At 41.5% G+C, this 25,464-nt stretch overlaps 2 protein-coding genes across 2 annotated transcripts in view; one reads left to right on the forward strand and one right to left on the reverse strand.

Moving 5' to 3' along the window:
- The window catches only part of LOC139411210 (endosomal transmembrane epsin interactor 1-like), a 53,790-nt gene extending 37,228 nt beyond the window's left edge, over positions 1-16,562 (forward strand). The window contains exons 8-10 of the mRNA XM_071157194.1: positions 3,698-3,886; positions 12,939-13,261; positions 15,238-16,562. Of these exons, the coding sequence (XP_071013295.1) occupies positions 3,698-3,886; positions 12,939-13,261; positions 15,238-15,597 (872 nt within the window). The 3' untranslated portion in view covers positions 15,598-16,562. The remainder of the gene's footprint in view (positions 1-3,697; positions 3,887-12,938; positions 13,262-15,237) is intronic.
- Positions 16,563-18,679: 2,117 nt separating this feature from the next.
- Positions 18,680-25,464, reverse strand: part of LOC139411211 (amyloid-beta A4 precursor protein-binding family A member 1-like) — a 101,221-nt gene continuing 94,436 nt past the window's right edge. The window contains exons 10-14 of the mRNA XM_071157195.1: positions 24,526-24,705; positions 23,263-23,475; positions 22,692-22,811; positions 22,322-22,462; positions 18,680-21,358 (exon numbers count right to left, since the gene is read on the reverse strand). Coding sequence (XP_071013296.1) covers positions 21,287-21,358; positions 22,322-22,462; positions 22,692-22,811; positions 23,263-23,475; positions 24,526-24,705 — 726 coding nt within the window. The 3' untranslated portion in view covers positions 18,680-21,286. The remainder of the gene's footprint in view (positions 21,359-22,321; positions 22,463-22,691; positions 22,812-23,262; positions 23,476-24,525; positions 24,706-25,464) is intronic.

Here is a 25,464-nt window from a genome sequence, read left to right on the forward strand (position 1 = left end):
AGCATCCCGGAGTCGCCTCTTCACTGTTGACAGCCGCGACCGGGACTTAAACCCGGGCTCTGCGAGTGTCAAGCCAACACGTTAACCATTTCACCAAGAGGTCAGAATAGCTTGTCAGTCATCAGAAGTGGGATGGCACTCGTGAGGTCATTGGAGAGGATTGTATACGTGAGGGACTTGTTATAGAGAAAAGGGGTGGGTAACACCTAGCGAGCTCATCAAGAGGTTCGGAACTCTTGGCATAATGGTTTAGGTGTTGGCTTAACAGTTGCTGGACCTGGGTTCGACCCCCCCCACCAAACACCCACACACAACCAGACATTGGTTGATTTATTGATTGGAGACAGTTTGTCAAAGAACATTTCCTTGGAATTGTTTTACCTGCATAAATATGGGGTCAATTTCACGCCATATGTATTGAATTCAAAATGAAATAAATCATGAACATGAAAAATAAAGTTGAGAATGTAAACATTATATTTTTGAGGACGGGTGAAATAATGGATGTTGAAATCAAAAACCAAACAATTAAAAGAAACATTTATAGAATTGTAAACAAAAATAAGACATCAAATGCAAAACCCAAAAACTTGTAAGCAAATCATTTAAAGCAAGAGCAAAACTCAGTGACAAATGATGAAAAAACTATATTTGAAAAAGAATGCAAAGATAACTTTCCCAGCAACCAATCGTATTGAATACATTTTGTCTATCCTCTTGCCTGCATGTACTACCTTTTGGTTACGCTACTCGTATCTTTGCTTTCGATGTCTGTTTCTTTCGAGTTTTGGCATTATTCTTCTGTGAAGGGAGGGGTTTAGAGGGAGGTGTAGACAGTGAGTCTTCCATTGGTCCTATTCAATAGGATTGGTTGCTGGGAAAGTTTAACCGAAAATGATTTTTTCATTAATTTTCAAATATATCTTTTATCATTTGTCATAAGAGTTTTGCTCTCGCTTTAAAATTATTTGCTTACAAGTTTTGTGGTTTTGCTTTTGATGTCTTATTTTTGTTTACAATTCTATACATTTTGCTTTCAATTGTTTGGTTTTTGATTTCAACATCCATTATTTCACCCGTCCTCAGAAATATAATGCTTACATTCTCAACTTAATTTTTCATGTTCACGATTTATTTTATTTTTCAATTCAATACATATGGCATGAAATTGACCCCATTACAGCAAACCTAATGAATAATGCTGGAAATGCCAGTTAAAAAATGGAGAAAAAAAACTGTCCCTACCTATAAATTACAGACTATATGCAAAACACAGGGCATCCTGTGAATGGACATGTCCAAACCTCGGTATAAATCTCTCATATCTTCGTTCCACCATCATAATTCACATTAACACATGTGAGCCTCGGAAAACGCTATACGTTTGTGTCCTGACAAAGCATCCGCGAACTTGAATCCTTTTATTTTTTATTTTTTATTCAACTAGGTAAGACAGTAAACAACAAAATCTTATTTTACAATGGCGGCCTTCTCCGGCCCGAACCCGGACGACGCTGGACCAATTGTGCACTGCCCTATGGAACTCCCAATCACGGTCGGTTGTGATACAGCCCGGGATTGAACCAGGGTCTGTAGTGACGCCTCTAGCCCTGAGATGCAGTGCCTTAGAGCGCTGCGGCACTCGAGAATCCTTGCTGAGAGAGTACTGTTGCTAGTCGGATGTCTGTCTGTAGCTATCCCATTACAGCTATAGTTACTGCTAACTTACAGTGAAAGTACTGATATAGTTATCCTAGTGAAAGTACTGCTATAGTTATCCTAGTGAAAGTACTGATATAGTTATCCTAGTGAAAGTACTGCTATAGTTATCCTTTGAAAGTACTGATATAGTTATCCTAGTGAAAGTACTGCTATAGTTATCCTATTGAAAGTACTGATATAGTTATTCTAATGAAAGTACTCCTATAGTTATCCTAGTGAAAGTACTGATATAGTTATCCTAGTGAAAGTACTGCTATAGTTATCCTTTGAAAGTACTGATATAGTTATCCTAGTGAAAGTACTGCTATAGTTATCCTAGTGAAAGTACTGATATAGTTATCCTAGTGAAAGTACTGATATAGTTATCCTCGTGAAAGTACTGCTATAGTTATCCAGTGAAAGTACTGATATAGTTATCCTAGTGAAAGTACTGCTATAATTATCCTAGTGAAAGTACTGATATAGTTATCCTAGTGAAAGTACTGCTATAGTTATCCTAGTGAACGTACTGATATAGTTATCCAGTGAAAGTACTGCTATAGTTATCCTAGTGAAAGTACTGCTATAGTTATCCTAGTGAAAGTACTGCTATAGTTATCCTATTGAAAGTACTGATATAGTTATCCTAATGAAAGTACTCCTATAGTTATCCTAGTGAAAGTACTGATATAGTTATCCTAGTGAAAGTACTGCTATAGTTATCCTTTGAAAGTACTGATATAGTTATCCTAGTGAAAGTACTGCTATAGTTATCCTAGTGAAAGTACTGATATAGTTATCCTAGTGAAAGTACTGATATAGTTATCCTCGTGAAAGTACTGCTATAGTTATCCAGTGAAAGTACTGATATAGTTATCCTAGTGAAAGTACTGCTATAGTTATCCTAGTGAAAGTACTGATATAGTTATCCTAGTGAAAGTACTGCTATAGTTATCCTAGTGAAAGTACTGATATAGTTATCCAGTGAAAGTACTGCTATAGTTATCCTAGTGAAAGTACTGCTATAGTTATCCTAGTGAAAGTACTGATATAGTTATCCTAGTGAAAGTACTGCTATAGTTATCCAGTGAAAGTACTGCTACAGTTGCTGTATCCCAGTGTACTACTATAGTTGTCCCAGTCAGATGAATGGGACTTAACCTTGCCCTTCCGTCATAGATTCACCCACTGACAGCTATGCCATCAATGTATTATAAGAACATTTATTTCAGTCTCAGATGTTACATTTACCACCCCCACCCACCCTCTATCTAGCTCTCACAAACTCCGTCTCCCACATACATACATACAGCTCAGGATAGGAAAGTTTCTTCCCTTTCTTCAATCTCTGTGAAAAGTGTAGTTTCACTCCCAGTCTGGAACTATTTTAGAGTAGAGAGACACGTTTGTCAAACTGAGAAGATTAAGACGTGGCGAAAAAAGTCAGACAGACAGAGACATTATGATCAAACAATTCAAATTGTAACTTTCCCTTTCTAAGGTCACAGTGCCTGTGCGATAGAGATGGAGCTTTGGGTGTGACCCGGGTATAATTTGTCACACCACACACACTTAAGGGAGAGGAAGAAAGAAAGGGGAAAAAACTGACAGAAAGACAGAGTTAAAGAGGGTCAAGAGAGGAGTGAGCGCTACGCATAGAGAAGTTATAGCTGTTTATGCATGGTTCTCATTAAATCCTGTCTCTAGGGAGTTTCCTAAGGATAGAGTAACAACATTAGCTTGGGGAGTTTCCTAAAGAAACGCAGGTGTATCAGCGACTGGTTTATGACCCCTATTTACACTAGATATGAATCTGTAACCCCTCCCTCTCCCTACGTCTCTCTTGGTGTCCCACTTTCCCCTACCCCTGAACCCACCTCCTTCCCCCCTACCCACCCCTCTCCTAACTGACTGACTCTGTGCTTTTTATGTGTGTCTGTTTTAGTGCCCCCCTACCCCTCTCCTCCTAATTGTGTTTAGTGTTCCTGTGATTCAGACGTTGGTCCCCAGACGACGGTTATGGCGGTGCCCACGTCTCCGCCGTCTTACCCCTCTCCCCGATCACCCCCCCTGCTCCAGGCCAGACCCCCCCAGGGTACCCCGGTGCCCCCCGTCAGGAGGTCTCAGCGCCAGAGAATTATGCGCTCCTACAGTGACCCTGTACTATTGGACCTGGCTGCCAAAGGTAAGGCAGGGTTACCCACGCGTGTGCACACACACACACACACACACACACACACACACACACACACACACACACACACACACACACACACACACCGACAGTCAAAAACAGGATTATATCAACTTTATAGTTCTGGAACAGTCTGTCCTCGGTAAATCTACAGTCTCTGCGTGCGTGTGTTTTAGAATCTCCTCATTCTCTGAAGAGTGAGACTACATTTACAAACATTTCCCTTGCACAAATTCACATTTAATATGATACCGTTTGGCAGACACTTTTATCCAAAGAGTGTGTACATTTTTAGTGTGGGCGAGCTCCAGCAGTGGTTAAACCCATGATGCTGACATTGCAAGTGCCATGATCCACCACTGAGCCACACAAGACCACAGTTTTTTGCAAGAAAGGAAACAGCAAATGTTAATTCCTTCTGACAGTGAAGGGAGTTCAAAAACATGGCTCATTAGATTTTATAGTGGGATTACATGATAAGATACAACAGATGTTTTTGTTTGTTTAATATTCACTCAGCAATAGAGCAGAAGCAAACACTTGAAATGTCAATTCACATTGTAATGGAAAAAGAAGAAAGGAGGACCAAGGCACTCTTCATATAATTGATTAAAATGCCTTGATTAGTAATGGCATGTTCAATAGAAACAATGTTTTTTTTAAACCGATGCGTTTCGGCTGCATGGCCTTCGTCAGGGAGTACCAAAAAAAAGGAATACAAGGTCCTCTTTTAAACAGCTTATCAATTAGCCCTAATTGGAAGAGTGAGTGGTTACACAATTGATTGGACACACCTAGTAAGCAATACTATACACATTGAAATACTGTAGCTATGTTATGGGGGGGGGGGGGGGGCAACCCAGACAGGATGACCACATCAGTGAATCAACCCACTCAGGTGACGCACCCCCTCCAGGGACGGCATGAGAGAGCCCCAGTAAAGCCAGTGACTCAGCCCCTGGAATAGGGTTAGAGGCAGAGAATCCCAGTGGAAAGAGCGTCATACCCAAGAAGACTCGAGGCTGTAATCGCTGTCAAAGGTGCTTCGACAAGTACTGCGTAAAGAGTCTGAATACTTATGTAAATGTGATATTTCCGGTTTATTTTCATTTTTTTTTTGCTTTAAAAAAAAAACTGTTTTTGCTCTGTCATTATGGGGTATTGTGTGTAGATTGATGGGGGGGACTATTTAATACATTTTAGAATAAGGCTGTAACCTAACAAAATGTGGAAAAAGTCAAGGGGTCTGAATACTTTCCGAAGGCTGCGTATATACAGTGGGAAGAAAAAGTATGTGAGCCCTTAGATATAATAACAGGTTGACCCTCCTTTGGCAGCAATAACCTCAACCAAACGTTTTCTGTAGTTGCCGATCAGACCTGCACAACGGTCAGGAGGAATTTTGGACCATTCCTTTTTACAAAACTGTTTCAGTTCAGCAATATTCTTGGGATGTCTGGTGTGAACCGCTCTCTTGAGGTCATGCCACATCACCTCAATCGGGTTGAGGTCAGGACTGACTGGGCCACTCCAGAAGACGTATTTTCTTCTATTCAAGCCATTCTGTTGTTGATATACTTCTGTCTTTTGGGTTGTTGTCCTGTTGCATCACATAACTTCTGTTGAACCTCAATTGGCGGACAGACATTCTCCTGTACATTCCTGTACAGCTGTACATTCTCCTGCAAAATGTCTTGATAAACCTGGGAATTCATTCTTCCGTTGATGATAGCAAGCTGTCCAGACCTGAGGCAGCAATGGGTTTTTTTGGACAGCAGGGGCTTCTTCCATGGTGCCTTCCCATGAACACCATTCTTGTTTAGTGTTTTACATACAGTGGGGAGAACAAGTATTTGATACACTGCCGATTTTGCAGGTTTTCCGACTTACAAAGCATGTAGAGGTCTGTAATTTTTATCATAGGGATACTTCAACTGTGAGAGACGGAATCTAAAACAAAAATCCAGAAAATCACATTGTATGATTTTTAAGTAATTCATTTGCATTTTATTGCATGACATAAGTATTTGATACATCAGGAGAAGCAGAACTTAATATTTGGTACAGAAACCTTTGTTTGCAATTACAGAGATCATGCGTTTCCTGTAGTTCTTGACCAGGTTTGCACACACTGCAGCAGGGATTTTGGCCCACTCCTCCATACAGACCATCTCCAGATCCTTCAGGTTTCGGGGCTGTCGCTGGGCAATACGGACTTTCAGCTCCCTCCAAAGATTTTCTATTGGGTTCAGGTCTGGAGACTGGCTAGGTCACTCCAGGACCTTGAGATGCTTCTTACGGAGCCACTCCTTAGTTGCCCTGGCTGTATGTTTCGGGTCGTTGTCATGCTGGAAGACCCAGCCACGACCCATCTTCAATGCTCTTACTGAAGGAAGGAGGTTGTTGGCCAAGATCTCGCGATACATGGCCCCATCCATCCTCCCCTCAATACGGTGCAGTCGTCCTGTCCCCTTTGCAGAAAAGCATCCCCAAAGAATGTTTCCACCTCCATGCTTCACGGTTGGGATGGTGTTCTTGGGGTTGTACTCCTCCTCCAAACACGGCGAGAGGAGTTTAGACCAAAAAGCTCTAATTTTGTCTCATCAGACCACATGACCTTCTCCCATTCCTTCTCTGGATCATCCAGATGGTCATTGGCAAACGTCAGACGGGCCTGGACATGCGCTGGCTTGTGCAGGGGGACCTTGCGTGCGCTGCAGGATTTTAATCCATGACGGCGTAGTGTGTTACTAATGGTTTTCTTTGAGACTGTGGTCCCAGCTCTCTTCAGGTCATTGACCAGGTCCTGCCGTGTAGTTCTGGGTTGATCCCTCACCTTCCTCATGATCATTGATGCCCCACGAGGTGAGATCTTGCATGGAGCCCCAGACCGAGGGTGATTGACCGTCATCTTGAACTTCTTCCATTTTCTAATAATTGCGCCAACAGTTGTTGCCTTCTCACCAAGCTGCTTGCCTATTGTCCTGTAGCCCATCCCAGCCTTGTGCAGGTCTACAATTTTAGCCCTGATGTCCTTACACAGCGCTCTGGTCTTACACAGCTCTCTACACAGCTCTCTGGAGTCTGTTTGATTGAGTGTGTGGACAGGTGTCTTTTATACAGGTAACGAGTTCAAACAGGTGCAGTTAATACAGGTAATGTGGAGAACAGGAGGGCTTCTTAAAGAAAAACTAACAGGTCTGTGAGAGCCAGAATTCTTACTGGTTGGTAGGTGATCAAATACTTATGTCATGCAATAAAATGCAAATTAATTACTTAAATATGTGATTTTCTGGATTTTTGTTTTAGATTCCATCTCTCACAGTTGAAGTGTACCTATGATACAAATTACAGACCTCTACATGCTTTGTAAGTAGGAAACACTGCCGATTTGGCAGGTTATCAAATACTTGTTCTCCCCACTGTATTGTAGACTCGTCAACAGAGATGTTAACATCTTGCAGAGATTTCTGTCTTTAGCTGACACTCTAAGATTCTTCTTAATTAACCTCATTGAGCATTCTGCGCTGTGCTCTTGCAGTCGCCTTTGCAGGATGGCCACTCCTAGGGAACAGTGCTGAATTTCTCCATTTATAGGCAATTTGTCTTACCGTGGACTGACTTTTAGAGATACTTTTGTAACCCTTTCCCTTTTCAAGGCATGGTTCACATCAGGCAATGCTTCTTCTTCTTCTTCAAAATCAAATTTTGTGAGTGTTTTTTATGGGACAGGGCAGCTCTAACCAAAATCTCCAATCTCGCCTCATTGATTCGACTCTAAGTTAGTTGACTCCAGACTCCAATTAGCTATTGGAGAAGTCATTAGCCTCATGGTTCACCTACGTTTTCCAACCTACACTGTGACAAGTTTAAATTATGTATTCAATATAGACAAGAAAAATACAATAATGTGTGTGTTATTAGTTTAAGACTTAGTTGAAGTTCAGATCAAATTGTATGTCAAATTTATGCAGACATCCAGGTAATTCCAAAGGGACACTGTATATGCAGTTAAAGTCGGAAGTTTACGTAAACTTAGGTTGGAGTCATTACCACTCGTTTTGCAACCACTCCACACATTTCTAGTTAACAAACTATAGTTTTGGCATGTCGGTTAGGACATCTACTTGGTGCATGACTCAAGTCATTTTTCCAGCAATATTTTACAGACAGATTATTTCACTTATAATTCACTATATCACAATTCCAGTGGGTCAGAAGTGTACATACACTAAGTTGACTGTGCCTTTAAACAGCTTGGAAAATTCCAGAAAATGATGTCATGGCTTTAGAAGCTTCTGATAGGCTAATTGACATAATTTGAGTCAATTGGAGGTGTACCTGTGGATGTATTTCAGGGCCTACCTTCAAACTCAGTGCCTCTGCTTGACATCATGGGAAAATCTAAAGAAATCAGCCAAGACCTCAGGAAAATTGTAGACCTCCACAAGTCTGGTTCATACTCAGGAGCAATTTCCGAACGCCTAAATGTTCCACGTTCATCTGTACAAACAATAGTATGCAAGTATAAACACCATGGGACCACGTAGCTGTCATACCGCTCAGGAAGGAGACACGTTCTGTCTCCTGGAGATGAACGTACTTTGGTGCGAAAAGTGCAAATCAATCCCAGAACAACAGCAAAGGACCTTGTGAAGATGCTGGAGGAAACAGGTACAAAAGTATCAATATCCACAGTAAAGTAAGTCCTATATCGAAATAACCTGAAAGCCACTGCTCCAAAACCGCCATAAAAGTCAGACTACGGTTTTCAACTGCACATGTGGACAAAGATTGTACTTTGTGGAGAAATGTCCTATGGTCTGATGAAACAATAATAGAACTGTTTGGCCATAATGACCGTTGTTATGTTTGGAGGAAAAAGGGGCAGGCTGTGCTAGCCAAAGAACACCATCCCAACCGTGCCGCACGGGGGTGGCAGCATCATGTTGTGGGGGTGCTTTGCTGCAGGAGGGACTGGTGCACTTCACAAAATAGATGGCATCATGAGGAAGGGATAATTACGTGGATATATTGAAGCAACATCTCTAGACAACAGTCAGGAAGTTAAAGCTTGGTCACAAATGGGTCTTTCAAGTGGACAATGACCCCAAGCATGCTTCCAAAGTTGTGGCAAAATGGCTTAAGGACAACAAAGTCAAGGTATTGTAGTGGCCATCACAAAGCCCTGACCTCAATCCCATAGAACATTTGTGGGTAGAACTGAAAAAGCGTGTGCGAGCAAGGTGGCCTATAAACCTGACTCAGTTACTCGAGCTCTGTCAAGAGGAATGGGCCAAAATTCACCCAACTTATTGTGGGAAGCTTTGAAAGGCTACCTGAAACGTTTGACCCAAGTTATAAACAATTTAAAGGCACTGCTATCAAATACTAATTTAGTGTATGTAAACTTCTGACCCACTGGGAATATGATGAAAGAAATAAAAGCTGAAATAAATCATTCTCTCTACTATTATTCTGACATTTCACATTCTTAAAATAAAGTGGTTATCCTAACTGACCTAAAACAGTGAATTTTTACTCTGATTAAATGTCAGGAATTGTGAAAAACTGAGTTTAAATCTATTTGGCTAAGGTGTATGTAAACTTCTGACTTCAACTGTACATATCTTTTAAAAATATATTTCCCTTTATTATTTTCCTCTAACCCTACCACCCCTCCCCTAATTGGAATAAACTAACGAACAACAACACGTAGGCTTCTACTTCCAGTTTATACATACAGTGCCTTGCGAAAGTATTCGGCCCCCTTGAACTTTGCGACCTTTTGCCACATTTCAGGCTTCAAACATAAAGATATAAAACTGTATTTTTTTGTGAAGAATCAACAACAAGTGGGACACAATCATGAAGTGGAACGACATTTATTGGATATTTCAAACTTTTTTAACAAATCAAAAACTGAAAAATTGGGCATGCAAAATTATTCAGCCCCTTTACTTTCAGTGCAGCAAACTCTCTCCAGAAGTTCAGTGAGGATCTCTGAATGATCCAATGTTGACCTAAATGACTAATGATGATAAATACAATCCACCTGTGTGTAATCAAGTCTCCGCATAAATGCCCCCTGCACTGTGATAGTCTCAGAGGTCCGTTAAAAGCGCAGAGAGCATCATGAAGAACAAGGAACACACCAGGCAGGTCCGAGATACTGTTGTGAAGAAGTGTAAAGCCGGATTTGGATACAAAAATATTTCCCAAGCTTTAAACATCCCAAGGAGCACTGTGCAAGTGATAATATTGAAATGGAAGGAGTATCAGACCACTGCAAATCTACCAAGACCTGGCCGTCCCTCTAAACTTTCAGCTCATACAAGGAGAAGACTGATCAGAGATGCAGCCAAGAGGCCCATGATCACTCTGGATGAACTGCAGAGATCTACAGCTGAGGTGGGAGACTCTGTCCATAGGACAACAAGCAGTCGTATATTGCACAAATCTGGCCTTTATGGAAGAGTGGCCATTTCTTAAAGATATCCATAAAAAGTGTTGTTTAAAGTTTGCCACAAGCCACCTGGGAGACACACCAAACATGTGGAAGAAGGTGCTCTGATCAGATGAAAGCAAAATTGAACTTTTTGGCAACAATGCAAAACGTTATGTTTGGCGTAAAAGGAACACAGCTGAACACACCATCCCCACTGTCAAACATGGTGGTGGCAGCATCATGGTTTGGGCCTGCTTTTCTTCAGCAGGGACAGGGAAGATGGTTAAAATGGATGGGAAGATGGATGGAGCCAAATACAGGACCATTCTGGAAGAAAACCTGATGGAGTCTGCAAAAGACCTGAGACTGGGACGGAGATTTGTCTTCCAACAAGACAATGATCCAAAACATAAAGCAAAATCTACAATGGAATGGTTCAAAAATAAACATATCCAGGTGTTAGAATGGCCAAGTCAAAGTCCAGACCTGAATCCAATCGAGAATCTGTGGAAAGAACTGAAAACTGCTGTTCACAAATGCTCTCCATCCAACCTCACTGAGCTCGAGCTGTTTTGCAAGGAGGAATGGGAAAAAATGTCAGTCTCTCGATGTGCAAAACTGATAGAGACATACCCCAAGCGACTTACAGCTGTAATCGCAGCAAAAGGTGGCGCTACAAAGTATTAACTTAAGGGGGCTGAATAATTTTGCACGCCCAATTTTTCAGTTTTTGATTTGTTAAAAAAGTTTGAAATATCCAATAAATGTCATTCCACTTCATGATTGTGTCCCACTTGTTGTTGATTCTTCACAAAAAAATACACTTTTATATCTTTATGTTTGAAGCCTGAAATGTGGCAAAAGGTCGCAAAGTTCAAGGGGGCCGAATACTTTCGCAAGGCACTGTACTATATACTTTTTACAGACACAATGTATTTTACAATAGTTATCTTTTGTTTGTTTTTAATCCCATCATTCAGATACTCTCAACCCCTCCATCTATCTCTGTAGACCATCCAGTTCGATTTCTATGTTGCATATATTTTTAACCGTGCTGTTTCACAAAAGTTCTGAATCTATATACATTTTACAGACACAATGTATTTTACATTAGTTATCTTGTTGTTTTTAATCCCACCCTTCAGCTCCACTCAACCACTCCCATCTATCTCTTAACACCATCCATGTTTTAAATATATATTTGCAATATATTTTTCAACTGTGCTGTGATGTTGAAACAAAATATATATTTTTTTGCTAAAAGTATTATTATATCATTGATCGATTGACTATGTCTTTTCAAATCACCCAGTATTGCTATCTGCAGAGTTAGCTCCAGGTAAATGTTGCACTTCTTCAACCATTCCTGGACCTAAGACCAAAAACATGCTACATATGGACAGTATCAAAACAAATGATCTAATGATTCGGTCTCTTCACAACAAAATCTGCAGAGCTGGGATGGTTATAACCCCCATATAAATAACATTATATTGGTTGCAAGAATTTTGTATAATAATTGAAAAGAAGTAGTTGCAGCTTGTCTCTCTTTGGTCAGGTTGTGGCAAATGCAATCTGGTCCTGTGTTATTTATCTTCATTGTGCAAGAGATTTGTCTTTGTCTTCATTTTGCTACCTTTCTATACAGTATGTAGGCCTATAATAAAGAAACACATTATACATAGAAGTCAGTAGACTCACAGAGGGCCAGACGCAACGAGATGTTGAGAGTAACTTGTAGAACACACAGCAGTCCATAGCTGGGAGCCAGGGACCTTGCTATAGGGCCTGAGGGAACACGCACACATTACACACATATTACCCTGGAAGCACCGTAACTATGAATCATAACTCCAAAGACGTTTTACTCATTTGAATTCTTCAGAATGTCTTTGGAACAAGAGATACAAGGAATTCCGATTGTAAAACATCTTCTCTTTTTAGTGAAATATATGCTTAGCTGTGCCCAAATGGCACCCTATTCTCTATAGAGTGCACTACTTTTGACCAGCCCCTGCATCACTGAACATGGTTGGAGTGGAGTTACTGACATCAAAAACTCAAAATTCCGGTGTCCCGGACACAGATTAAGTCCTTCACTAAAAACACAAAATGTACAGGACATTGAAACCTAACATAGACAAATGTGTACAATATAATGTGTACAATGCGTGGGCCACTTGTAGGTTTACTGCTGTATTGGTCGTCGTATTGACATACGTAATTGGATCCTCACAGGTTTGTTTCAATCTCATGGATCCTAGGGAATAGGGTGTCATTTAGGACGCACACCTAGACTAGTGAAGTCATCACTGACCGTTCACTAGTCACTTGTGATATCTTTGAATAATGCTTTGTTATAGGCTAATGTCGTGTTTGATTCGTTAGAAGTGAGATCTGATCATCTACTTAGCATGATTGCAATAAAGACCTGTGTGTGTGTGTGTGTGTGTGTGTGTGTGTGTGTGTGTGTGTGTGTGTGTGTGTGTGTGTGTCATTTGCTAAACTGTGAAGCATAGCTAACGCTTCCAACAGACGTCCCACTGCATGCCAGTCTACAGACACACTAAGCCCCTACCACCCTCTCCTCCTCAGTATTAAGTTGTGAGGTGGCCACGCAGACCACCCAGACTTCCACCCAGACTTCCCAGTCCGCACTGGCCGCCCAGTCCTCTCGGACCCAGACAGTGACCCTCCGGCAGGGAGGTAGAGGCCCTCGGCGGCCCCGGCCCTCCTCCATGGTGGACTACCAGAGCTACAGACACACCCAGCAGCTGGTCAGTAGGTTCCTGGATCAGCCGGTCCACTGCAGCCTGACTCCCGAGGTCCAGGAACTGGTGGACAGCATCCGCAGCGTGCTGCGCTCTGACCAGAAACAAATGGAGGAGGCCGTACGCTGTGCCAGCTACATAGAACAGGTATAGAGGCTACATAGAACAGGTAGAGGTTACATAGAACCAGACCTGGGACAACTATAGTTTTACCTATGCTTCGTATAATTTTTTTTTTAAATAAATGGGGAAACAAATAGTTACTTTGAAGGGGACTACAACTCTTTGAATAAAGATCTCAACAAATGACTTTTACTTTATAAAACTATTTCAATGCAGATCTCAGAAAGTTACTACTTTTTCTAAACTGTTTAAATACAGATCTGAGAACACAACTTCTTAATATTTTTTAATATATTATTAAATATTTAATATATTATTAATTATATTATTTAATATATATATTTTTTTATCCAGATCTTATGAAGCTATTGGATTTGCTGGTTTCAACTAATTGCAGGGCTGCATCTGCCACTGCATGTTGAAGATATAAATAGAATGAATATCCAACACAATCTCCAATCTATCTTAGCCATATTTGATCTACACAATACTTTTCTATCTGAACATGCTGTAAATATATATTCTCCTGAATGTCTATTGCCCCAGGTGTTCATAATCAAGTCAAACCAATTAACCAATTATATTTTGTACAGATAAGTATAAATAAATTGTGACACTCAACCTAGACTCGGTTTCCCAAACTTGGTCCTCTGGACCCCAAGGGGTGCACATTTTGGTTCATGCCCTAGCACTACACAGCTGATTCAAATAATCAACTAATCATCCAGCTTTGATAATTTGAATCAGCTGTGTATTATGCATTCCTTGGGGTCCCTAGGACAGAGTTTTGGAAGTGCTGAATTAACCAATTATATTTTGCTAAGATAAGTATCAATACGTTGTGCTGCTCAACTACTGTATGACTCTTTCAACATGCCACTGAAAAGGTAAAAAGCTGCAATTCACTTAATAATACCCGAAAATACAAAAGCCATTTGAAAACATTGCAAATAGCAAGTTGAATTCTGAGCTAAATCAACTTCTAATCTCTTTGTCCATCTTCTTATTTCAAACACACTATAACATAGTTAAAGGGATAGTTTACTCAGAATACAAACTAACACGTTTTCCCCTTTACCTTGGCTGTTGTTGATATTTGTTGTGTGGTATATTTTGTTTCCTTTCGACACTTAGCCATATTTTGTTACTGTTAGTGTTCTCAGTAAAGCTTAACATTAAACTGTTCCTATGCCTGTGTAATAAAGCTGTAATTACTTTTGGAGCAACATGTTATTAGCATGTTGTTACATAATACTTTGGTAATTGCATTTTATTTGCATAATGAGCTGAGAGGAATAGTGACTGTTCCTTATTCCACTTACGTAATAACTCCATTATTATGCAATTATAAAGCAATTTCCAAAGTCATGTGACAACAATGTTGCTATTGTAATAATCACAAAGTTAGTATATATAAGAACTTGATGTCAAGTGTTACTCTATTAAGTGTCTAACTCATTATGAAAATATATGTGTTAGTCATTTTGAAGCTGCAAAAGTGGTTTACTCTAATGTTGAGTTGATTCCATGTCCCTCATGTATTTAATTGTAGGCTATATGCTATAATAAGATTAATATATGAGAGCCCTCCAAACCATGTACTAATGATAATATATTTAGACAAATTCAGCTCACTGTTGTAGCTTTTGGTTTTCAAAATACTTTCAAAGATGATTTGGTTTTCTGTTTGAATATGTATGAATATCAAAGAAAATAGTTGCCTTATAGATTAAACTCTATATAAACTATATTCGACCATTTAAAGTATTTGAAAAGTTGGTATTTTCAAATAAACTACAAAATCCAACTATTTTCTGCCCAGGTCTGCATAGAACAGATAGAAGGTATATAGAACAGGTAGAGGAGTGGAGGACGGAGGAAGAAGGGGGTGAGAAGGATGAGTCGGTGAGAAAGAGGAGATAAGAAGAGATACATTTGTGTGAATTTTTGTGTGAACTATCCCTTTAAACTGGACCATTATATCCTCCTCTCCTCTCCAGGTGATCACAGTATCAGAGAGAGCAGCTATCCTCCAGCCCCTCTCCCTCCTCAGGCCCCGCTCCAGACCCAGTGCCCCCCTGTTGAACTGTTCCTCCCAGACCCTGCCCCAGCCCCTCCGGAAGAGACCCTGGTTGCTGCACCTCGGGAGCTGTGGGGACCTCAGCACCTTCACCTGGGCGGAAAAGCAGCCGCTAGAGGACAGGCAGGGTGGTGGCTCTGGCTCCAGGTCCTGGTCTAGAGCTGGGTCTAGAGCGGGTTCTAGGGTGGGTTCTAGGTCAACGTCACGGGCGGGGTCACACCTGGATCATCGCGAGCGCCCCCACAGTCTTATAGGGGTGTTCAGGGAAACTGTGCTCTGATGGAACTCTGTTATCCCATCTCAAAACCTCCCTAGCGAAGAAATAATGGTATGCTCCACTGGGGGAAAACAGCCCATTGACTCCAAGTGAAGTGCTCCTACTAGTGGTGAGGTTTGGGACTGCCACTGCTAAAGCTAGTGGAGAAAAGTCCCACAGACTGCAAGGATTAGCCTTTGGGAAGGCTGCATGGGAGTGTGTGGTTGTGTATGAGAGTGTCTGTATGTGTTTTTTATTTTTTATTTGTGCTGTGCTAATATTGATGAAGTGTTCAGTACAGATGTTGTTTGCATCGTGAGAGAATATTTCCCATTAACTATTCTTTGCTATACAACCTGTTCTAAAATGATTGGCACTGAACATATGGCTAGACAGCACCTGCCCCTTTGCCCTCCCACTCGCCAAGTCCCATTTTGGGTGGCGGTATACTTGTTTTTTTGAATACCGTTTTTGACGTTGTTGTTCTGAACCCACTGCCCGCAGGTCATCGTTAAGTTTGCCACCCCCACCCCGTCTGTTGATTGCACATTGCACATGTTGATTGGTCTGCCTTGTGCGGAGCTTGGTCACGCCCGGGTTGTGCCTGTTTCCCAGTCTGCCCTGCCACTTGATTTTACATAATCATCAGTACTCGGTCTGGTTGGCTGATACGTGCAGCAGCAACACAGGTAGTCTGTACCTAACCACATACTAACCATATACTAAAATATCCACACGTCACTAGCCAGCCATATACTGGATCATGAGTTAGACGATTGTGCATATTCTATTAGGAAGTTATTTAATCATTTAAGAGCATTTATTGATCACAATCAGTAAAAAATCAATCAAGCTAGCTAACTAGCAGTTTAATGTCAATCATCAACAATGATCAGCTGTATCCTCACCCTATTTTCCCGTAGTCAATCATGTATTTTTCTGATGAGTGTGTTGTTGCAGAAATAAATAGGCTTATGCTAAAAAAAAAAGTTTGAATTTCGAGATTGAAAGTCTTTTTTTTTCTTCAGGCTGTGCATGACCCTGCTAGACAGCAATTTTGCACTGAACAATAAGAGCTAGATTCAATCCAACCTGCATCTTTCAAAGGAAATGTTTCCACATTTGCGGTAAACGCTATATATGTCTGCTCAATTGAAAATGACCTTCAAAGGTCAATCGCGCTTGAATTTAGGCCTAACTGGAAGGAGAACTGCATGTGAGAGTCTATGGAAGGAAGTCTCTCTCTACACTTCACTATCTACCCAGGAAAATTCAGGTCTACCCCTTCTGCCTGTAATGTTCCAAATCATGTACATTTGAAATGTTCAAAATTAATTACACTGGTCATGCAATGCGTGTTTAGTCTTGGGATGCTAAATTTAGCTTCAATTCATTAAATCAAACTGCATCCTTTAGACTGGGATTCAACCCAATGCGCATTATAGAGCAGTGCACTGGACAGCGACAATGTGCCTTTTAAAGGCAATGTCCCTAACGTTAGCAGAGATGCCATTCATGGTAAATGCTGCTGATGTTCCCAAGCTTAAATTACCTTTAAAAGACACATTGTCGGCTGTCCAGTGCATTGCTCTACAACACGCCTTTGATTGAATCCTGGCCTTTAAAGGCAACAAAAAGTGGTATGTGTGGTCCAGTGGTTACAGCCGCTGACCCCGGCACACATGTATGCCATTCGGCATGGGGTCAAATCTGGCCCACTGCCCTTTAACTCACTCTTCCCCATATTCCACACTGTAGTACCTCTTAAATAAAGAAAACAAAAGGACTGCCGCACTCTTTAAAAAAGAAAGTGACAACAGTACTGTCCTTTTGCAAGTAGTTTATTGTTGTAAATACTGTTACAAACATTCCAGTTCTGGTAAGGTAATGTAGTTCAATAACTGTAACATCACAGAAAAGCTAGCAAATAAATAAACATTGCCATTGCTTTACAGAAAGTGTGTTTTTTTTTTTAGATTAATTACATTCAAAACAGTGCATTATAAACACTAGTTATCCCACCTTTCAGTCACCATCTACTCAAGTGTAAGTTTGCTACCATCTCTTTACAAAGTACAACTTTTTTGCGGGGGAGGTCTACAGTAATACGCCCCTGTGTTTGTGACCTTGTGCGCTCGTCAAATATGTACAGTTATGTCTTTTCACACAAATCAACTCCATCTCTAGTTCATATGAAACCCCTTCTTTCCGAGTCACATTAAGGGCCCTTGCCATCAGTCTGAATTCTCTTTTCATGTTACTTGTTATCCATTGAAGCTTGCGTATATGGTCAATCCAAACACACAAATAACCATTAGCAGTATATATACCTTTATATATATATATATATATATTTATGTATATATTATGTAGTCCAGCTGGTTTTGGTTGAACATGGAGTAAAGAAGTTGTCATTACACACCACACACACTAGAAGCAGGAATGATACAGCATATTACCGACCAACCGGTGACTCCATAGATAAACCATGCTAGAACATCATGTGGTCAACCGTACAGGAACCACTTTTACAGTATCATTTAGTAGTTCAATGTCATAAGTACAGTAATAAATAAGGCCAAAATTTGATTTAGGGATGAGATAGAATAGACATTTGGAACAATCAATGGTTTAGAGGGGAGAGTAGGGCAGAGGGGAAGGGTCAACGTTTGGCACACAAGCTCAGGTGGCAGGGTGCTCCAGCAGCAACTCGCAAGAGGTGTAGCGTCATAATAATGTGTCCCCTCCACAAGTCAGTGTAGCAGAGGTGTCGCAACAGAATGTGTCCCTCCTACAGAGGTGTTATTATGACACACGTCATAATGTGTGTCCACTCCACAACCCGGAAACTGTCCCATGAAGGTTTGTAAACACGAATCCAGAGAGGGTGTGTCTCAAAAGCGGGAAGTGACACAGGAGACACGAAGTGAGGGAGAGGATGTCTGGGCAGAAGGTCAAAGCTCATTCAAGTTAAACAAGGTGGAAGCTTCCAGGAATTCATTTTTTAAAAATTGTCTAGAGTTCTAGACATTTCAGAATGACATTTTAAAACATTCTAAAATAACTAGATCTGATTCTTAAGTAAGCTACAGGTAAATTTCTCATCAATTTACTACTACAACATAATGCTTCCATTGTGGTTGACGTGTTCATTACCAGTGGTAAGTCGTCGCATCTTGCTTTAGTTACTAGGGCTTGATTCAATCCGTATTGCCGAAGTTCGGCGCTATAGCGCGATTGAAATGTAAAGGCACTATTCCTGCGTTCGCGGAGACTGAATTCACGGTAAATGCTGCATATGTTGGCTAATTCAGAAATGACCTTTAAATGTCAAGTTGCTATTCACCGATAAGGATTGAATCGAGCTCCTAGTCTCAAAACACTGTAGCCTCATGAATCACTTCTAGTCAGAAAGGCAGCAGGGCCCAACATAAACAGGAGGGGAACATCTATCCACTTTATGCAACAGAGATACATTTGAGGACTTGTGAATCATGTACACAAGGGAGATGATATGTTGACTCATTTCAGTACTTTCATTTCATCACATTTGCGAGATAACAAAATACAATCTAAAAATAAAAGAATAAATCATGTTTTTTAAATGATAAGCATCCTTCAAGTATAAAGATTGAGATCCAAATGCAATGCAATATAATGACCTATAAACAGAATTACAGTATAGTCTGGCAAAAATATTGCAGATTATATTCAAGACATTTTTTAAAATATTAAATAAGACAGAGGAATGTAAAATCCTGGGTAATGAAAATATAAAATAATTTCATTGCAGGTTGTTTTTAAGGTTGTACTGTAATACAATCTAATCCAACTGTCCTGATCGCAAAAAAAATATTAAATCCTGAACTTCAGTTTGGTGCCAAAGTCTGAGGTATTCCATACACATCTGCTATCTCCCCTCAGCCTAAGATGGATCTGAACAGTTTTAGCTTCTACTGTATTCCACCACCAGAGCCTATAGTACAGAACCTTTGTGGAGGCGTCCCGAATGGCACCCCTATCCCCTACATAGTGCACCCTACATAGTACACCAAATAATGTTGTTGACTTGTATGTGACCAAAACATAAATTGTGGGGGAAAAAAACACTTCAAAAACCCCACCTCAAACTTGTATCTCAAACAAACCTTTTCAAAAATGCTTGCTATTTTCTCATAGACGTATCACCCTGAGGAGGATGAGCTGGTCAATTAGCTGTCTAGAGGAGGCTGAGCTGGTCAATCAGCTGTCTAGAGGAGGCTGAGCTGGTCAATCAGCTGTCTACTTGCGTGAATATTTTTAATGACCGGTATACGGCCACGCTATTCTGTTGTTGGGGTACACCCACACCATTCCAACACAGAAAAGCTACTTTTTAACATACCAATTACCATTTTTTTAAACAAAAACCATTTCACTCATATTGTAATTATTGGTCATATTTCATAGAAATCTAGAAACACTGGGCATTTACTTTAAGCTCTGGTCTCTGAGTGACTGTAAACCCTTAAGACATATGGTGGTTTGATGATGCAGAGTCCCTCTTCCCAGAGTGGAAATAGTATGTGATTAGCCGAACCGATTTAGAAAAAATATTAGCAAGTGTTTTTTTTTTTTTACTTCCGTACTAGTGGTTGTGAGTTCTGTTGTCACCTAATCATAGTTTTCACTTCAAGAGGATGCTGAAGGGAAAGATGATGATGGAGAGCGTTTTGCTATTAATGCTAATTCCATGTGAGAACGAGACCAGTGTTATTTTGTTGTCCTGGCAATAGGTAGAATTACATGTTAACTTTCAAAAGCTCCCATTTCAGGGCTGGCTTCTGTCTAAACCCTGTCTTACAAGGCTGTCCTCCAGCCTTGTAGAACTGTTTTTCCTGGACTGCATGTTGTTTCAGAAGGGAATGTGAATTCCTTTGGAAGGTTTTAAATCATTTGGTCTATGTAGTGTAGCCTTCCCTTGACAAGGCCTGACTTAAAACAGATGGGCTTGGAGAAACTTGGAATGCTTGTTATATCAGCCCAAATCTCAGCCTTAAAAACAACATAACAATTCAAAAATGGGATGGGAACGTTTGGTTCTTCTTTGTCTTTCCTGGAGGACTTCCACAGTCGGGAAAAGTCCTCCCTGCTTGGACATTCATTAACGTTAGACGGAAGGCAATGGAATGTTATGACGAGGAATGATAGGGGCTTGTTGTTCCGAGTAGTAACACTTGTTTACCAGCAAGTTTCACACTCCCTCTCTTTTTGTTTGTGTTGTGGGAGAACACAGGAGTGATTATTCAACATTACATCAGACGAGTGCAGCCGGTGAGAGAAAGGGAGAGGGATAGAAAAGGGAGGTAGACCGATAGAAAGTGAGAGGGAGAGGGATAGAGAGAGAAACAGAGAGAGAAACAGAGAGAGGGAGAGAAAGAAACATGGGAAAGAAGGGAAGGTCAGTGCGAAGCTCAGGAAGCAACCCTCAGTATGGGAGGGGCTTGAACAAGCTGTCTTTTTCAGCCAAACTCTACTCTCCACAGCAAAACAATCAGATAAAATAGTCATCCAGAGCATGTGATATGTCCATTTGTTATGATTAAGAAGCTTCAGTCTCCAATGGTGATCTGGTGCTTGAGGGAGGGGGAGGAGTTGCTCACACATAGAGGGTGCAGTGATGCTGGGGGTCAGGGAGTGAGGTCGGATGTCGGGTACGAGAGGGAGGTCATCACTAGATGTAAACAGGTTGCTCCTGGGCAGTTAGCAGGCGGTACATGGCAGCTGGCATCGTCTTCATGTGGATCTGTGGAAGAGAGCGAGAGAACGAAAGACGAAGAAAGTCAGAGAGCCGAAAAATGAGAGTCACGCTGATCATGGATATACAGTAACTACACAACCATAGCCTTAACCCCAACCCTAGCTTCATGTCCACATGCCAGCTCAAGTCTAACCCTAGCCTCAACCCTAACCCTAGACAAACCTAACCGTAGCCTTGTCGAGAACCAGGCTTCCCTATACAGAAAGCCTGGGGAAGTCAATGGCAGAAAACAATGATGCCTAACAACACGTCAAACGAAAGAAATGCCTTGCTTGGGCAGAGCTCCACAGGTGCCCACTCATAACGTCTCTTTTTTTGTTGTAGAGTTTTCAAGCAGAGAAGTTTCACCGACTCGATTTTGTGTGTAGAGCACACTTCTGGCAAACCATAATTCAGTTTTTACTCCAAGTTTTCTTCCATTTTCACCAATGTTGCAAACTAGCAACAACTCTACAAAATGTATCTTACCTGGTCTGAAAACAGTGACAAACATAACAAATATGCAGCGCCCATTTAGGGGCATGTGGGGAAAGTTCTTGAAATGTAACATCCAATAAAAATGTAGCTGCTGGAATCCTGCGAACCATTCTAACCATTTCGGCTAATACCAAATTCTCCAGACCACCAAAGGAAGCGTGACATGATTTTGGAGCACAGGAGATTGGTGGAACCTTAATTAGGGAGGATAGGCACATGGTAATGGCAGGAGCGGAATACGGGGAAAGGTATCAACAACATCAAACGTGTTTGATTCCATTTTATTCGCTCCGTTCCAGCCATTATCATGAGCTATCCTCCCCTCAGCAGCCTCCACTGTTTTGGAGGTATGGCTATGAGAGACTACCCTAAACCTAACCCAACAGTGGTTGACGGTCCAGCACCAAAACTGAAATGCTTTGTTAAGCTAACAGTTACAGGCTCAGAATGACCTTTCCCCTCTGACCTCACCTCTCCCACAGCGTTGGACAGAATGTGGACGATCTTCTCGTGGGGCGTGGCCACCACGCTCTGGCCATTGATCTCGATGATGCGGTGGCCGACCCTGACACCTCCCCTCTCAGCGATGCCCCCTCGCATAAGGCTGCAGATCTGTGGGTGTGCAGGGGAAGGTCCAAAAAAGACAGTTACATTCAACCATTCGGCTTAACGTCTGTTATATTCAGTTTCCGCAAAAGCATGAGCCCATCACTTCAAGAGTCACCACTATCATACACAAACGGAAGGTTATTATCACAAAGCAAAGAGGACAAAGTCAAATGCAGAGAAAGTTTGGGGCTCATGATATCACACAACACATGGTCTCCCTGGTGATACCCACAATGCCGTTCTGTACGCTGAAGCCCAGCTGGTATCTGAGGTCAGGTCGTCTGATGAGCACCGTGGTAACAGGAGGACACCTGACGATGTTCAGCTTGATACGAGACTGGTTCTTCAGACCCTGAGAGAGAAGAGAAGTGGAGAATGAATTAAACTAGTCTAATAAGATAATTGGTAGGTGACAAGTATAGATGTTGGCTGTGTGTACTGCACTGTCCTCTGCATTCCCGTTCTCACATAAAAGAGAACACGTCATTCTTTATAAGAGGAGAGGATACAGAGATAGCGAGGAAAGAAAGAGGATGCAGAGATAGATGAGAAATAAAGGAAGGAGAGTTAGAAGAGAAAGAGATATCCTGTCCTCCAGTACCTTGATGACACTCTGTCAGACAGGGGCAGGCCTACCAGACTAATGGAAGGAGAGAGAAAGAGAGGGAGGAGAGAGTGTGTGTGTTACCTTGATGATAGACTGGCAGGTGGACAGGGGTAGCCCCACCAGACTGATTGAAGATGAGAAAGGGAGGGAGGGAAAAGGGGAGAGAGAAAGAGAGAGAGGAGAGATTGTGTGTTACCTTAATTATGGTCTGGCAGGTGGACAGGGGTAGCCCCACCAGACTGGTCCCGTTGATAGACATAATCTGGTCTCCGATATTAAGACGGCCTGACTTCTCCGACGGACCAGCATGCATCATGTTGGCGATGATGACTGTGGGCAGGATGGAGCCCCACCCACTCTCCACAATGACCACGCCCAGAATCTCACCTTTCTGCTTCTCGATGTAAATCTGGGGAGAACCACAATCATGTATTCTTTAAATTTATTTGTGGGGGTTTTCATTGCTCTGTGTTTCGTTCACTTACATTTGGTTGTCTTGCCTCACAGTTGCAGGACAGATAAAAAAGTATATTTGTTTGGCTTGATAGTTACACTATTCGGATTTAAATAATGCAGCACTGGCTTTTTTGTTTCATCTGCTGGGATTGACAACTGCTTGCAGTTTCCAGGGATGGCAGAGAAGGCAAAGGGACTGTTCCTAACCAGTATCAATGTGTGGTGGCTTTATATTTGTTATTTTAATGACGCATTAAAAGATTAATCATAATCAAGTCTCCATGCCCTCCACCCAAGTGGGTGCCACATTTTCGGCAATGGAGGACCTGTACCTGTGGAGGAGCCGCTCCTGTGGAGGAACTGAACGTCGGAGGAGCAGGTGTGGTGCACTGACTAAGAGTCTTTGCTTCTTCTTGACTGTACCATCGATGCCCCCTCCTCTCAAGCTATACTGCATTTCCAGCCCATTGCCTCAACTGACACCGACTACTAGAGAGCCTTTTCAATCTCCATCAAAGAGGACCACTTTTCTTTTAGGGGAAATAAGTCTCAGACTTTTTGTGATATATCACTATCGCGTTTTTTAAAAATTTACTATGTTTTTTTAACTGGTAAAATCAATTGATCAATTCTCCAGAGGGCTGCCTGGGAGATCCCAGTGTCTGAGAGACTCACATCTTTGCTGCTTTGCTTCATTTCGAACTTGAGTTCTTACTCCGTGCCATGGTCTAGAACCAATCACTGCCTGCCGTGGTCAAGACTGGACATGGGTGGTTTCAAGGTTAAAAATGATTCAGTGGTGCTGCTGACTGGAGACAGTTTATAGCATAGTAAGAACTCCGCTCTTCATTCGTAAAACCATGGTCGTTCTCGGACTTGTAGAAGTGGAACAGATGTATTAATACACCGTAGCGTTAGCTTTACGAACGCCTTCAGTAAGATAAAACCAGGTACAGAATACAGAGCATGACGGGTACTGTTCATCATTCTACAACAGACTCACGTCTTTGCAGTTCTCAGACTTGGAGAAGTGTATGAGGTCGTCGTTGTACATGTCCTGAGTGTTGAGCAGGTCACTGTACTCCTTCTGACTCAGGTCCTCTGGGTTGATGCCGTTAGCCCGCAGGAACTCCTGGTACGCCACACTGAAGGCCTGGCCTATAGACTGGGCAATCAGCTGGGCCTGGAGAGAGAGAGTGGGAGAGAGGGAGGCAAGGGACAGAGGAGAGGAAGGGAAATGAACTGTGACACAGTGATTTGTTAGACATACAGTGATGATTTAAAATCCAATCAAAAAGACTGCGTAGGGGCTTTAAACAGAACAAACCAATCAGGACAGAAGTGTTTCATATTGATGAGATGAATGTTTCATCTCTCTGAGTCACACTATGTCTTCTGGCCGACCTTTCCTTTCTCTGTACTCCAGTGATTTGAGATCAACTTCAGAAGACATAGTGTGACTCAGAGAGATGAAACATTCATCTCATCAATATGAAATACTTCTGTCCTGATTGGTTTGTTCTGTTTACTGGAATGTGTGTCATCACTGGCATGTGTGTGTGTCTGTTCGTGTGTGTGTGTGTGTGTGTGTGTGTGTGTGTGTGTGTGAACCCAGTTACACCAGGGGTCCCAAAAACAACTCTGTCAAGTGAAATTAACCATTAGATGATAAGGGAGGGCGTGGAGACTTGATTATGATTCATTAATGCAACATTAAAATGCTATAATGTTGAGAGTCAGTCAACAGGACAAGTCGAATCCAGTTAGAGAGAGAAAAATTATGAGAAAGAGAGGGAGAGAGAGCGATGGAGAGACTAAGGGTTGTAGTTGTAACCACAAAGAGAGAGAGAGAGAGAGAGAGAGTGTGTGAAAGACCAATATAAAGTAAGGGTTGTAAATCACAAAAGATACAGAGAAAGTTATACAGAGTCACAAAGAATGA

This window comes from Oncorhynchus clarkii, chromosome 6 (genome assembly GCF_045791955.1).
Source record: "Oncorhynchus clarkii lewisi isolate Uvic-CL-2024 chromosome 6, UVic_Ocla_1.0, whole genome shotgun sequence".
Classification (NCBI taxonomy): Eukaryota; Metazoa; Chordata; class Actinopteri; order Salmoniformes; family Salmonidae; genus Oncorhynchus; species Oncorhynchus clarkii.